The sequence below is a fragment of the Calonectris borealis genome, chromosome 2 (assembly GCF_964195595.1).
Source record: "Calonectris borealis chromosome 2, bCalBor7.hap1.2, whole genome shotgun sequence".
NCBI classification, from domain to species: domain Eukaryota; kingdom Metazoa; phylum Chordata; class Aves; order Procellariiformes; family Procellariidae; genus Calonectris; species Calonectris borealis.
Window position 1 is genome coordinate 22,997,327 of NC_134313.1, and position 16,292 is coordinate 23,013,618.

At 35.5% G+C, this 16,292-nt stretch overlaps 1 protein-coding gene across 1 annotated transcript in view; it reads right to left on the bottom strand.

Annotated features, from left to right (window-relative positions):
* The window catches only part of RIMS2 (regulating synaptic membrane exocytosis 2), a 484,675-nt gene that overhangs the window by 91,667 nt on the left and 376,716 nt on the right, over positions 1-16,292 (bottom strand). Inside the window, exons 32-33 of the mRNA XM_075141296.1 lie at positions 6,813-6,848; positions 1,577-1,677 (exon numbers count right to left, since the gene is read on the bottom strand). Coding sequence (XP_074997397.1) covers positions 1,577-1,677; positions 6,813-6,848 — 137 coding nt within the window. The remainder of the gene's footprint in view (positions 1-1,576; positions 1,678-6,812; positions 6,849-16,292) is intronic.

Here is a 16,292-nt window from a genome sequence, read left to right on the forward strand (position 1 = left end):
CTCTTTAATACATTCCAATAATACTGAAGGTAAAATTTTAATAAAAAAGATAAAAGATGTATAGTGAGGCCCAATAATATGGTGTGGTGAAATGGAAAAACAAGGGTAGGAAATGTTTCCTTAGGTAGTTATGTTCTATCCAGCTCCTTCACATGAGAGCCCATTTATTGTCTTTACTCCATACCAGTCCTACTTCTGATTCAAATTTCAGTCAAGCATTGAGGGAGCAGGAAAATTAGCAGAATAAGTCTGGTTTTACATACAATACATAAAGTCATATTTCTGTGGTACATACAATCATAACACTTGCGAGAAGTTCTGCTCACAGTATTACGCTCATCTCTAAAAAGTAACACCTTTCAAAGCCGACAATATAGACATACGTGAAAATAATTTTGCCATAAGTGTCAACATAAAGCAAGCATCTAAACATGACAGTATACCAAGTCCCTCCTACATGTTAATAAAAATTCCTATACCTTCTATAGTAAAAACTACATTTGTAAAATACCCAAATAATCATGCAGCACATCTACAGAGTTTTAAAGTATTTTAAACCATTTGCACAGTTTTTTTGTTTTGTTTTGTCAGTTCTAACTATTTTCATTAATAGTGTTTTCCACCTCGTCATGGGCTTCACTAAAGCTCTTCCTCTATTTTCCCACACAGAAATGTACATTGTAGAAAGTAATTATAACATAGTATATCAAGTATATTAGTCTACATTATCTGCAAAACTAATAATACTTAATAAATTTGATGACTTTGTCTTCAAATATTAAATGGCTCAGTTTACAGTAACTTTGCCAATCCTTGGAGCAAGGAACTACATCCTGGAAATAAAAGTCTAAAACAGACTTCTCTTCCTCAGCTAGATTTTATAGGTCAGAAGTCTTGTGTTTCCCACTTACGATCTGACCTCAATTAATGAAGCTTTTTAGAGGACACTAAATTATTTTTGTATAATAGAAGTTTAAATTGAAAATATCTTGATTATTTTAATTAACACACTGTATATGACATGACCCTGTTCCAGATAGCAGGAAATTTTGGATAGTATATTTGGGGCTATACGACTATGAAACAATTCAGATTTTTGGCAAATTGCCACAGCTGGAGTGGAAGCTTGTGTTGATGGATAAAATACTTTTCCAAAAGCTAAACTGCCACTATTAAACTAAGTAACACTACATATTCCAGTTTTCAATAGATCAAGATAACCCTGTGTTCAACTATATGAAAGCCATGAACAGGTTTCAATAGCTCTCATTCCATCTGTCACTCAATAAGCCTCTTTTTTCCTTCTCTTTGAGCTTATAAATCATGGCCCTATTGTTCATTCCAATGGATAATTACACTGCCACTTTTACTTGATTTAACTTATCCTTCTTAAATTTTAATAATCAAGAACACTCTGTGTTAAGGGTTTTGCTGTACGTTTCCAATAATTTTATTATAGACACATAAGAAACTTTTACTGAAGAAACAACCTCCCACTCATCTATTACTTTCTAAAAGGATATTGGATATTTCAGTTTAACATATTTTGTTGCTTTTCAAAACAAAACTCCCTTGCCTTAGAATGATAATCTTGTTCCAGCCTGGAATCTGATCCTGCTACCTGTTTGTACTTGCTCATTTTCATTTGGCGATGCCTCTCTTCTACATCCATTGCACCTGTTAAGTTAAAAAAAAAAAAAAGAAAATAAATACACAAGCAGTCCTCAATTCCAAGTTTAAAGTTATGCTCATGGAAGTTTTAACAGAAAAAGATGAAATCTGATTTACTTAAATTACGGTGTATATAAGTTTAGTTTCTGAATTATAATTTTGCAGAAAAACAAAAAATTGTAAGAGGAGGAAAAGAGTAGATAAGTATTTCAGCAGAATCTTAATAGGTGTTGTATTATCTACACAATTCAAATGAAACCAACTTTGTGGAAGAAACGAATGTAAATGGAACAAAATGTTTCCACAGAAGAGTATTTTACTATTTCAAAAATATTCAAGAGAAAATGAGTCTTTCATTTTAAAAAAGGAATGCAGAGACAACCTGCTTATTTGGGTGGAGATCCTGGTTCTGCATTTGTTATAGTGTGATACCAGCATTTTTATACCAAATTACTAATCAAGTAACAACCACAGGCTGGCAGAGCTTCCGTTTACCATTTGAGCGTATTCTTGGTATGCTCAAAACAATTTAAAGACGTATAAATGAATGTTAAAAAGCCATCCAGTGGCATCACTGTATTACATTCTAATGATACACCACTTCAGGAATGATTTCAGGATTCACTATTCTTGGACCAAATACATGACTAGTCTCAGTTAGGCATGGGTTGGTCATGAGATGATATGACTTGGGCAGCAGCTGGTTTCAGCCAACTGTACTGTAACACTGCAATTTACTACGTAAAATAATAAGGAAGTAAGTACCAAAGCTGAGGTGGAAGAGTGAGAAATAGAAAAATGAGAGGAAGACAACAGCCCAGAATTAAAAAAAGATTTTCAAACAAAATATAGTTATCTATTATACACACACAGGTTTGATTCTCTTCCACTTTAACATGGTATAAATAAAGAGTAATTCATTATCCACTCAATGGTAAAAAATATCCATTTTGACTGACATTTGTCTTAAACTTTCCATAATTTTAACACAGAAGTTGTGTAGGATTAAAATTTCAGAATCCCACTTGTTGTAAATGGAAGTTTCTGTACATTACATATATTGAACAATCTGAACTTTTATTTATGGAACTGAGATGGGAATATTAGATTCCAGTGTACTGTATAAATCTGATTTAAATTCTAAATCTCAGTTCTAAGTCATAATCTGATAGTAAAGTGGGGCTTCGCACCGGGCCTCTGAGTTTTGTATTTTCTTTCCTGACAACAGTAACGATAATAGCACATACTACGAGAGAGACCTGCCAGCTAAATCTTGTGGCACTTTGTAGGAAATCTGGAAGGAAAAGGGTGAGAGGAAGAGGGAAGGGAATAAGGCTAAACAGTACTGTTATCTATAAACCCTCTGGCTTCTGATTTTTGTATTCAAACTCTCCATCTTTACTCTCTACAAACCACATGAATGAAAAACCTTCATCAAAACTTTTAAGAGAAATGAAAATCAACAAAAATGAATGAAAAAAAACCCCTGGTGTTTTATAGGGAGAAACAAAATGAAAAAGACAGCAGCAGATGAACACTCTTAAAATAAAATATAGCTAGTTTTTCCTATCACAATTTTCCTCAAACATTATAGGCCCCAAAGCAATACTTGCACTTGCAATGAGATGCAGTGATTTTTTTAAGGATCTAGTTTTAAAAGCGCTAAAGATATTTTTTCTCTCTTGAAAACAAGAGCTTTAAACTGGAAAATGATATTTTTCTTTTTTCAATGACAGAAGTAACACATAGTGGTTTTGAAGTAAAACACACTAACTTTTGCTTAAAGAAAGAAATCATCTTTTGCTGAAATCGTAACATTCTGCAAATCCACTTGTCATTCTTCAGTAATGTAACAAAGGAGTTGTTTTTCACCAAAAGGGAAATTTTGTCAATTTTTTTTAATAAAGTTTTCTTATTAAATCATCACATATGTTCTTTTTCCCCAGATATTCTGCCAAATTTCAGGAAATTATGAGAAGTGATGAAATAACACCTCTTGAGCATAAATTAGAAATGTCACAATTACTTGTGAAAATATTCATTCTCATTTATGATCATTTGGCAAAATGAAAGTTAGGTTTCCAATTCCTCATGGTCTGCAAAACCAAACACTCTGAAAAATGCAGTTGAAAGGGAAGTATAACACATAAGCCCTCAGTGTGAGTCCTCTGTAGAAAATAAGCAAAATTGGTGGCATATTTTAGTCTCAAGAGAAAAACAAGACAGCAAAATTTAAGGAAAAAAAATCAATTTCCATAAAATCTTATTAAAAGAAAATCTAACTTGCTATGTATTTTTGAAACTGCCTTTAACAAGTAAGTGAATTCAGCTACATGCAAAAGGAGGGAATCCTGAGGGCAATGGAAAGTTCATAATGCAGAAGATCAGCTTTGGTTGTACTATGCATGGAGCTGACATGCAGAAAGAGCGTGCAGGATTACTGCCTGCCGCAGGCTAATCTTGGTGTCACTAAAGCCAGATGCAGTCATGATCTGGATGGGAGTAGGAAAGGCTGAGAGAGTGTCACGGCACTTCCCGTTCATGTAGCCCAGCGTGCATGCGTGTCGCACTAAGTGATGGAAATGCAGGGCTATCATCATCTCCACTTCTGCTGGCAAATTTATACTCAGCTGAAACCTATGTGTGGGAGTTTAGCAGGAGCAGAAAGTACTTCCAGAGAGTTCAGTAACTGTCCGGGTGCATTAGGAAGCTTCAGCTCCTAACATGATTTTGGTAACCAAGGCTGAACATCAGTCCTATGCTAAGGACTCCACTGTAATCAGAAGGTGTATATGGAGTGTGTGTAGACAAATCAGAACTAACCTGAATCTAACTATTAGTTATGAATAGTGGTGAAAATGTAGGAGCATCAGTTTTCACACTGGTAGCAAAAGGCTGACTGAGCCCTTGTGTTATTCAGGTCCTCAGCTAGAGCCCAGCACAACACATTTTCAGGACTATAGACACTGACGCTAGAACAATTAAAGTTACTTCTGATATACTTTCATGTACTGCCACAATGTACCAAAGTGTATGCAACCAAATTTTGGCCAGGCAAAAGTGAGTTCATTTGTACACTTCTGCCTTAACTTCCTTCCAGAAGTTTGCTTCTAGTAGCTGTGCCTCCAACAGAAACAGCCAATCAGACACTCAAGTTTCAGCCATAGGAACACAAAAAATTAAGAAAGACTGATGGAAGAACAAAGCCTGATGTTGCTTACCAAACACAACTGGGATCGTTACACTGTAGGCAACATCTCGGACTTTTGCTTATTTTGAGCAATTCTCTAACGTTAAAAAACCCGTGGCCTGAAGGTTAGCTCAGTGGGGTTTTCATCAGCCCAGGGAAATTCCTGGCTGACAAAGAGCCAGCTGCTGATTCAATACCAGCCATTCTCCATATTTTTAGAAGAGAGTGTGCTGAGGGAAAGCAGCACAACAACAGTGCAAACGCAGTCCTGAAATGCCTGAGTAAGGCGCCCAAGTACTGTGCACAGCAACCCTGTCACCTGCCACGAGGACTCTAGTGAGAGACTAATTTGTGCCAGAGCTTAGCACTAGTGACTAAAGTAAATTAAGCCTTAGGCCACATGAATTGTACTTTAGCCTCTGTTTTTATCTATGGAAATATAACCAGTAGATAAGGAAATATAAGCAAAACTTTAACTGCAGGATAATCTGTAGCAAAAGATAAGAAAATATCTTAAGACACAGACAAAAAGTGTGCCTGGAGGCTGTGGGAGCAAATCAGGAGAAGAGAAGATCCCATACGCTGCGAACAGGATTGGATGAGCAGAAGTGCCATCAGGAAATCAAGTGACCTATAGAGACTATAAAATCCAGTAACAATTGGCAGGCAGGGCCCCTCTTCAGAGGCACCCAGCTCAAGCTGTAACTACTATTGCATATTAAACATAGTAGAAGAAGGAACTCTGATTCTTTTATTAAAGTGGAACCTAGGGACAAGCCCTGTTGAGGTGGCATCCACATAATTCCTATCGTGGTCTAGGTGGCAGCAGTATAATTTCTACAACAGGGCTCAGGACAGGCACTGGAATCACTGCTCCAGCTTCGAATGCTAACCATTATTTTCATGTTTTAACTTGAAATAAGATAAGAATCAGCTTTAAATTCAGCTTTTAAACTTCACCATTAAAGTTTTCCTCATAATTGAAAACAAAATGTTTGTTTCATGCTAAAAATTTTCAGGGGCTGTAATCAGTGGTGTGATTAATACCTAACTTTTCCTGACCTCAGCTGTTCAGAGAATCACATTTTTACAAGGAGATAAGCAATCATTCAATTCAGCCTGGAGCTAAAGGCTGTTATTTGCTCTTCAGGTCAAATATTGGTTACTCTCTAGGGTAAGACTCTTCAGTTGATAGCCTGTGGTCCACACCAGAGACAAAAGGGACAACAAAATGGCCTCATCATCCAGCTTAGCCTAAGGCACACCTACCTATTTAAAAAATAAAAATAAAAACAGCTGGGAGCTGTGTTCTTTCATTCTTTCTTTCATTGCCTTCTCCAGTGGGAATTATTAAACTGTTCTAGCTACTATAGATGCTGACAATGGTGATGTTTGGAGGAGTTTGCTGTACAGTGGGGCTTCTGGGGCACAGAGAGTAAAAGGGAAATCTGGGATATGGAAGTAGAGTGGAGTTTCTCTTAAAATATTAGGACAGATTTAGTTTTGGATAGGCATGGACAAGAGGGATACAAAATTTGGGAGGCACAGCAGCTCAGGCATGGGGAAAACTAGTAATGAGGGTCTACAGAAACACTGAGATTTTGGAAGTTGGAAACCTGTAATAGAGAGGAAAAAGGCAGTGTGCAGGTAAGCGCACTCTGTGCCTGGAGTGGGGAGGACAGAACAGAAGTCTTAAGGTGTACGAGAACCTTCTTTAGTTGATTCTGATCTCTTTCTTCCCATTTCTCATCCTAATTTGATTCCCTTAAAAAAGCAAATGAAATGCATTTGTGAAAGTCCTTTCTTAGTTTCCATTTCCTAGTGTCTATTTTGAAATCCCCCAAATACATCAAAATTGTGATCCAGCTCTATGGTATACATTTGCTTAAACATAATAGATCAAAGAACTTAAGGGCAAAACCATGAAAATATTTTGAATAAGTCACCCTACCTGTATCCCCATTCTCTGGATCTGCTTTCTTTTCTTCTATAAACAAATGAAAGCAATATGTAAAAAAAAAAAAGAGGGGGAAAGAGAAAATGCAGAAATAATAATAAAAGTAATATAAATCATGCATTAAAAAGGAAAAATGAATAAAACCCACCAAATTAATTTAATTTGATGAGTTTAGTCAACCAACCAAGTATGGTGCTCTACATCCAGAGGCATATTCACTGCATGCTAGTGTATACATTTGTGCACTCTTATTTAAGAATTATTGGAGGGAACCCATGGGTATTTTGTGCACTTCCAGAATCATTAACACACTCAACACAACAGAGAGCAAGGCAGGTGTCAGATATAGTTACTTTACAGTTTCCTTGAATAGGATGACACAAAAATAAAAGTAAAAAATTTGCTTGTGCTGTATGTTTTATGCAGTGCACACACAATATGCAGGCTAATGGTTCAAGCATAAAAATTGAATGTGTCAGAATAGTTTTCAGTAATTACTTTAAATCTTCATTGGTTTAATCAATTCTCATAGCTTCTACAGATTAAAAGGTTTAATAATTATATTACTGTAGCTTGTCTTAGAATTAAAAAATGATGAACAAAAGACACTAACAGCAATACTCAGAACCCAGTTCATGCACATAAATCCAGCTGATGCCAACAAATATTCTGAATGCATATCAAAGGTTGTAAATGGCTCAGGGCATTCCTCTGTCACAAAGAAATAAAAATACATTAGATCCCTATCAAATAGTTTGGCAGTCCATAAATACTGCACTCTGAAATCCAAGTTTGGTAATTAATGTGAAAGAATTTTAAGTCAAATGAAATTTACTTTAATTAGAAATAAATTAACTTTTAAACAGACTCTGTTTCTTTTTCTTACTGTAAGCCAAAATGATATTAAATTCAATTAAAACAATCCCATGAATATGGAGCAACAACCCTCAAGCTACAAACCAAAAATAGCATGTATTATTAGAATTAAACATTTTTCCAGAATTATTGGTTATTGAGGGTTGCTCACAAAATTATGATCTACTTTATAGTACACAGACTGAAGAGGGAAACAAAGCTGTTATATCTTAAGGAAATGCCGTTTTGGAGATGGGTATCAAAGCAGAGGATGAAGTCATACTTAAAGAGAAATCATACTGGGGCAAGGTAGAATTGTGAGAAAGAAAAATATGCTCCTGCAGAGAGCATAAATAATGTGCCAGACTTTTATAGGATCTGGCATCCCATCCTGTGTAGGATCAAGGTTGTTCTTCTGGTGGCAGTTCCTAGTGGAACTGTTAGGCAAATTAATGTGAAACTGATACGGCAAGTCACAAGCCTACACTTTTGGAAATCACTGGATACCCAATGGGTTCGTGAAACTTCTCCCATTCCCCGACCTTTCCTGCCCTATATTGTACACAGTTTATAAATAAGGCCTTTTGAATTCTTCTGCTTTGGCCTTTGGGTAGCCTGGCCTATATTATCTATATGAGTTCTGGATATTGCAAGGAAAATAGCAGAAAGAGAGAAATACTTGTGTTTGCTTTTCAAGCTTTCATTTTTTTTTTTTTTTTTAAATTGCTGTTGCCAATGTAAAAGCTATAAACAGTCTTCTACGGCCTCATTACTTTCTAAAGCAGGAAGCAATCTGATAGCAATACCACTGATTCAACATAACACAACATAGATGAAAGTGAAGTAAGAGTCATTAAAATACCCTTGAGTTTGAGCTCAGATAGAATGATGACATTTCTAAGTTATTTCATACGCATGGTGAAAAGAAATCTTTACTTTGCCTGAAATATCATCTTAATACAGAAAACTAATACTATATAGGATAATTCCTTTTTTAAAATGCCTAGAAGTCTATTCATCCATGTCTGGATATCTTTCAACCATGAGTCTTTAAACAAAGAAATTGTCAAAATAAGGGAAACTTGAAACCTGTCCGACTTTCACTTGTTCTTGCTCCATGTTTAAAAAGTATATAGAAAAATATTTCCAAATTGACTTACAGAAAAGAATACCATAGTATTAGCAAGCATAAAATTCTATTAGATTCTTGAATTTTAAAAGTGTAATTGAAGTGCTGTGACATTTATTACAAATCTCTAAAATAAATAAATCCTTTAGATTTTTACAAGAAAGGTCAGCACAGTGGATCCTACTCTCCAAACTGAGGTTGCAGTTGTATTGTGAAGAGTACTAGAAAGAACAGAAGACTGAATTGAGAAAGATCTCACTTGGGTGGGAAACAGCAGGACTGAACAACATATATTGTCCCTTGACCAAATAAAACAATGCTAACTTCTCAACAGCAAAGATCTTCACAACAGCTACGGGCCTCGTCATCACCTCTTAAAAGAATTCAGAGCAGGTTCAGAATGTTGATACTGAAGTAATTAATGCTTTTGGTTTCCCCAATTATTATGTGCTCAAATTGAAAAAGCCATGAAGAGCCTTAATGTCTTGAAAATGCTGAAAACCAATAAATCACTATAAGATGATTTTAAAATGTCTCAAACTGAATAATATAAAATGACAAAGTCACCAGTCATTCCTAAAAATCTTTGCCTATTTCTATTTACATGATTTCTATAATATCATCACATTAGTCAATATTTTTCTACATCACTTAAATTAACCTTGGTTTACAAAGTGGAAAGCATATACTGTATCCTGTGGTATAATTATCTCAATTTAAGAACTAAAGTTTTTCAGAATTAAACAATTTGGAGAAAAAAAAATCAAAGCTTTCATGAAGGAGACACTTCTGTACATTACAGAAAATAACTATATATTTTCAGCTTAATCAGAATACAGATATATCGAAGTATATTGATGAAAAATAGAGATGAACTATATGGATAGAGAGATTGAAATGCTGAAAGATCCTCCCTCAAAACCTTCTTCCACCATCACAGTTGACGTTGCTATTATAATGACCACTGACATTTCATAAAATAGTAGACACAACCATGTTCCCCTGGTGTTGTAATGGTCTATTCTTTCTAATGGTTACTAATATATCTTATAGGTGTCTAACAATCGAACACATATCTGAAAGATAAAATGAACAGAAAAGAGTTCTAATCAAGAGACTCATACAAGAGCAGACTTAACAAGAACTAAAACTGATCTGAAATGGCCTTGATAGCTATATTTTCTTGGAAATGCCTTAACTCAATGAGCTCTGCTGTTCTGACGGGAACCTGGAGGTGCCACGGCCAAAGCACGCTGGCAGGCTTCACCCACCTCACCCCAAGAAGTCCCTTGGAGCAGAACATGACCGTCTCCATACATGTCTGAATAGAATAACAGTTCCACAGAAGAAGCAGGATAGCAGACTTCTCCCTAGCCATGGATACTGATGGCAGCATTGAACAATTGCTCAAAAACTGCTGGCTTCCTTGGGAGGATAAGGAGGAGCTTGACTCTGCAGCCTTAAGGTTACAACTGGGAGGTGCTGGGCTTAATAGCCTTCCTCCCAGGGTTTCTTCCTTCTCTCACAGCTGACTGCCCTAAACTTGAGGTTAGAGCCTGGTTCTCTCTTTAACTGTCTCTCCTGCAATGATTTTTAGCTGTGCAGGGATCAGTTCAACAGGCTGGTTCAGAACCGTACTTTCACCTGGGATCTGGAAGTAAGAGATTTGCATCAGTTCAGGCTGGGGCCTAAAATAAACCTAGACTTCCTTGCTTTGAATGAAAGAAATTGCAGCCTCCAACAGTGGAGGATGTGCATTTTATTAGAACAGACAGATGTGGAACTCCTTGTTTGTCTCTGAGTTTAGGCATAAGATAGGACAATGACATAAAATGTTTTATGCTTCTATCTTTCATATTTGCAAACCTTAAAATCAGCAATAAGACTAGCAATTGTATTTATAGAGTGGATAAATTAGCTTCTTTACTTAAGTGCTTTATTGAAAATTGAGTTAGATTTTTCAAAATAGTGCAAATTATTAAATAACATTTTATTTTAAAACTCAAATGTACACATAGGACCCTAACTTTTGGTAAGTACTTTTAAAAATGCTAGCCAAAATGCTTACTAGAGATTTCTCTTGAAATGTTATTTATGAGAATACAGGAAAATCAATTTTATACTGAAAAAAATCCCTGAAACAATATTCTTATCAAAACAGGCAAAGGAGACAAGATTGTCTCCTAAATGAAAAATCTAAAAGTTATTTGCTTTGAACATCAAAACTTGTCAGTTAAAGGTCTTGCACTCAAAGGATTACATTTCCTCCTATTTCCAGAGCCATTCAATTCCAATTCTATGTCTAAGAAATTAGCTCTAAATTTTGTCATTCTGGCTGTCTACAGTGTGAAAAATATAACTGCCTAACTGCTACAGGTCTAGCAAAATATCAGGTGATGTGTGATATAAATGGTTGCTGAACTTCTCTCCAGGGCTTTATGTTGAATGTATAGCAAATATAAAAAAGTTATTGTTGCAGCAAGCAAGGCCTTTCCAAGAAGTCTGTGATCCATGTCACAATCTGAATGAAAAGGATATGGTTGACACCTACAGAAATGTGGAACAAGAAAAAAAATAAAAGGTTGTTTAAGTGTTTTTATATTACTGTTTAAATGAGATTGAAGTGTCAATTACTGTCCTTAAAAGGGAATGCTAGAATGAAGACAATTTTGGTTAGCCAGCTTCCTACTGGGGGAGCATGCCTTTGCATTCCTGTTTTCTATTTGAGAATTGCTTGATGGTTTTGTTGGGTTTTTTTTTCTTCTTGGCTTTAAACTTGTCACACTAAACAAAGACTGAAACCCGGGGGACATTTCTCACCAATTAAACAAATTTTTATCACAATGCTTAAACCATGTTAACAATGTTACTTTGGATTATTTGCAGAATACATGGCACTGCTTAGTAAAAGAATTGAATAAGATGGTGTGGTGATCTAAGCTAGAAAGTTAAAAAATCTCTAGAATCACGGGTTCATAAATTGACAGGGTCAGCTCAGGTCTTCATCACTAGGGATAGATCAGTGCAGCTGGTAAAGGACAAAGGTCTTTTGAAGCAAACTGGGAAATTCTATTTTGCATGTTTATTAAAGTAATGATTAGGGTTATGACTAGCTTTTTTTTATGGTGTGTGGATCCTTTTACAAAGTGATTTTTTGCAGGGTACTCTGTGATGTTTGTCCTTGCTACCTCATACAAAGGTGTACATACATTTTGGTGGCCTTTGAAAAATACTGAGCGCCGGCATGGAAAAAGGAAGAAAGAAAGAAGCGGTAAGAAGAGTATTAGCTAAAACACCCCATTTCGCTTCTCCAAAGAATTCTGGCAGATCCTCCCTATATGAATGATCTGCAATAGGATTTTGAAAATGTAAAAGAAATATATCTAAGGGGTCAGTGGGCTCTTACATTCTGTACTCATAAAAATCCATTCAGATCAACCATGCTGTAAACTCTGCATTGTCTTCATGAAAGCCTCAGCACAGTCTTATTGTTAAGTTCTCCAGGATCCTGTTTGCCAAGCATGCAAGCTCCTCAGAGTTCCCACCACTGGTATACTCCACAGTATAACCACAGAATATTTCACATTCTGATATAGCCACTTCAAAACATAGGCACAAACACTTGATGATAACTATGCTTCTGCTTCCAGAAAAGCAAACAGCTATTAATAGAGATTCTTCAGCCATCCTAAGAATGCAAGACATCTTCATTAGTATCTCAATAAGCAGAAATATGGGCAAAGATTTAACCAAAGAACACAAAAACAACAGTGGTGTATGCACCTGCATGTAAGACCCAGGAGAATTATAAATTCCACTAGCAAACCTTTACTGATAAAAAATATATACCTAATGCTATTCTGTCTTTTGCACAATTATGTTCTCATTTTTAATTATATAATCTGATATTTTTACTATTTTTCCTTCACCAGACTGAAGATCAGCCTTTATTTACATTTGGCTATTTTGGGGGTTGGATTTTGAGGCCTTTGGCTTCTGGTTTTAATTCTAATCAAAATTTAAAATAAGGGCAAAGAGCCTCCCAGCCATCTAATATGATACATCTGTTAGCATGCTAAGTACCTTTAAGCTGAATTTGGAGTTTACCTATCCCTTTGGTTTTTGTTGACCAAATACAGTTTATACTTTTTAAATGTCTTTAGTCACAGTCTAAGGCATCAGATTTTAAACATGCCTGTCAAACTAAATATCACAGAAGCCTTAAGAGATGCACAAGTCATTTAATCATATTTGTGCTAAAATATTACAAATTACACCCAGAAATTTCTTTTCAACATAAGAAAGATGGAAACAAAAAAAAGCACAATCCTGGTCTTTAAAGGAAAGTGTGTCACTGAGTACTGACTATAACAGCAAATAAAAAGTAGAGGGGTGTCATGTTCTGTTTATAAAGGGTAAGTATATCACTGAGATATACTTACAGTAGATTCACTCTTGGAAGGCTTGAAAAACCTCTCATGATACTGTAAGATAAGAACAACAACAAATCCTTGTCTTCTACTGCAGTTGGTCTCTTAAATTCTCTCAATGATACAAATTTTTTGTCCTTGCTTTCTCCAACAGTTTATTTGCCAGACCCTTCTACTGTTTGGCTCTCCACTGTCCAGGACTACGAGCTCTTCCAACTTGGTCACCCATCTTTAATAGGGTTTTTTAGTTTTTGTAGGCTTCACCCACAGCAATCATGTTATTACAAAGAAACATCATTTTCCATTAAAATGATAAAACACAGAAAAAAAACATATTACAAAGACCTTGCCTATTTGAATTTCATTCTCAAAGTTAGCAAAAACTCTAATCAATCCTTCTTGTGCTCTTAACGTGAGAGTTTTGCTCCAGATGTTGCAGAAAAGAACCGGAATCTCTGTTTCCCTGCCTTTCATGGCCCTTTAGAAATGGAGCTGTCCCCACTGCTGCATCTTCTAACTTCCATCCGCCTCCTTAGAAAGCAGCAATGACTGGGCATCACTACTCCATCCCTTCTCATCCTGGAATAATCCTAGAATTATTTAGCCAGCACTATTTCTGTTACATGTACACTGACTGCCTTTAAACTGTCGTGAATCTGCCTTTCCATAGTTTGGTGATAAATTTTTGGGTGTAGTTACTTGAGTCAGCTCACATCTAGGCCTAGATTAATTTTGCAAGGTTGAAGAATGTTTTCTGTATCTCATATGTTTGAAGACCACAGTAAGTATTACTTGCAATTGCAAGCAATTTTTGGCACAACGGTAACTGGTTGGTCTGAACCATCTTACTGATGAAAAGAAAGATGTCTGCTTCATCACTAAGGTTCTTTGGCAGGCAGGGACTTACTTCCATTGCTCATACTGAATACATAGGGAGGTGAGCAGGCATATGTCTCCCCTACAGTTTTCACAATACTTAAATCCTATGAAACATATTAAATTACTTCCAAAATATTATCTTAGAAACAAATTGTGAAAACTTTGCATAGCAAAGTTCCTCCTTCAACCAAGGAAAATAGGGTTTAGTCATTAAAGAAGCTATCAAGCTGTACTGCTGTCAAATAACAAAACTTATATAAAAATATTATTGCTTGTTAGCTTTCTGAACTTGCTTTTGTGCTTGAAATATACAGCATAAGCTTTGCATGCACTGTCATAGGACTTTTCAATTAGAAAAAAAGGTAGATATTTTTCAGGGAATAAAATTTTCTCATTTTTGCAATTAAAGATTATAATATCCAGAGAGAGAAAATGGCAATATTTTTCTTTCAATACAATATTCACATACTCAGATATTTAGCTTTCACAACACCTCTTGGTCTAATAAACTTAAAATCAATAGCTAATCCTTTCATTCACGTGAATGTTTGGTAGCATGGTAAATACTGTGAAAACCATTTCCTAATGAAACCTGTACATGGATAATCCTAGTTCCACACTTTTTAAAGCAAGTTCTAAAACAATGGGAAGACATCTCCTTCTAAAGGTATGCCTTTGAAATCTCACTCTCGCTTTTAGCTGTGTGCATTGCTGCTCAAAGTGCCTTGTACTGAAATGTGTAAGCTATTTTGTTATTGAGGTAAAACATGGAAAAGTACCCATTTCAAATGTACATCTGAAAATATGTTACTATGCACAGAATAAGCTAATTGCTCCTGAGTTTAAGGGCAGTAATAACAACTTTTGCAACTGCACTGCTGATCATGCTTTTGCATTTCCATACTAGACAGTTAAATTTATCCATGCCTAATAAATTTACTTAACACTGTTGATGAGCTAGAATAGTGTTTTGCAAAAGTGCAGCTGAATTGGAAAGTCCAAAAAAGTTAATAATACACAGGTAGTGCCTTCTCACATATGTTCAAGAAATGTAGGTGAAGAAAATATGTGTTTTTCTGAGACACTAGATATCATTTTAAGGTCTGATTTCTTCCAACCCCAAGAATCAGATGGGCTGATTCAATATTTTGATTCAATATATTGATTCAATCAATAACTCAGAGGAAGGTTCTTGAAGAAAAAGGTCCAATTTTCCTTTTCTTTTATTATGAACAGGTTGGAAACGGGTCATCTAATCCTCTAATTTCATTTTTGTAATGAGAGAGATTCAGAATCGCTGCACAGGAACTGGGAATGGATCGTAAGCACAAGGTAAGTAAACTCAGTCTTTCTACAGCATAATTTATTAATTTCTAACAGTGGTAATTTACAGAAGATGGAATTCAGATCACACTACCAGTTGTCTTCTCTATCCATACTTAACTTTTTTTTCCCCTGTAATTTAAGTGATTTCTATCTTGAAATTTGTTTAATATGAAAACCACAGCAAGTAACATCTGCAAGATTCCGTAAAGATAATCTCTGACTCTGATTAGGACAAGAGTAGTACCAAAGGTAAAACTGAGTTCTGAAGGAGCCAGCCATAGTAAAGAAAAGCCAAAAATGTTTGACTAAATACCACCTAAGTGTAATGGACCAGTCAATGTACCCTGCTGCTTCAGATAGAAGATAAATGGCATCCAAGTGGCTTCTCTAATTTCTTGGGACAATAGCAGAGGCATGGGAAATTAATTAGAGCTTTGACACAATAATTATAAAATTTAAATTTTATAAGTGAATTTAATTAACTTAAATATGGGGAATTTCGTTGTTCTGACATACCACAACTGAACAAGCAAGGAAGTGTGAACTATTGCATTTTCAGAGCTAGGATGCCTTGCTAGACATGAGTTCTCTGCCAGTAATATAAAGTACCTGGAAAATTCAATAAAATGGCAGATTAAAATTTGATATGAAAGATGAAACCACAAGTAATGCACAATATGAAAGAAAAGCCATGAACAATACAGCTAAGTTAGAGCTCCTTCAGTGTTTTGACTTCTTGCTCTCTCTTGTTATCATAACCTTGTTTTATACTTTTTGGCATGACAGAATAGCTTTTGATCACTAACAACTCTACTTCTAATCAAAATAGTTTTTATTAAATGAAGCTCAGTGTGA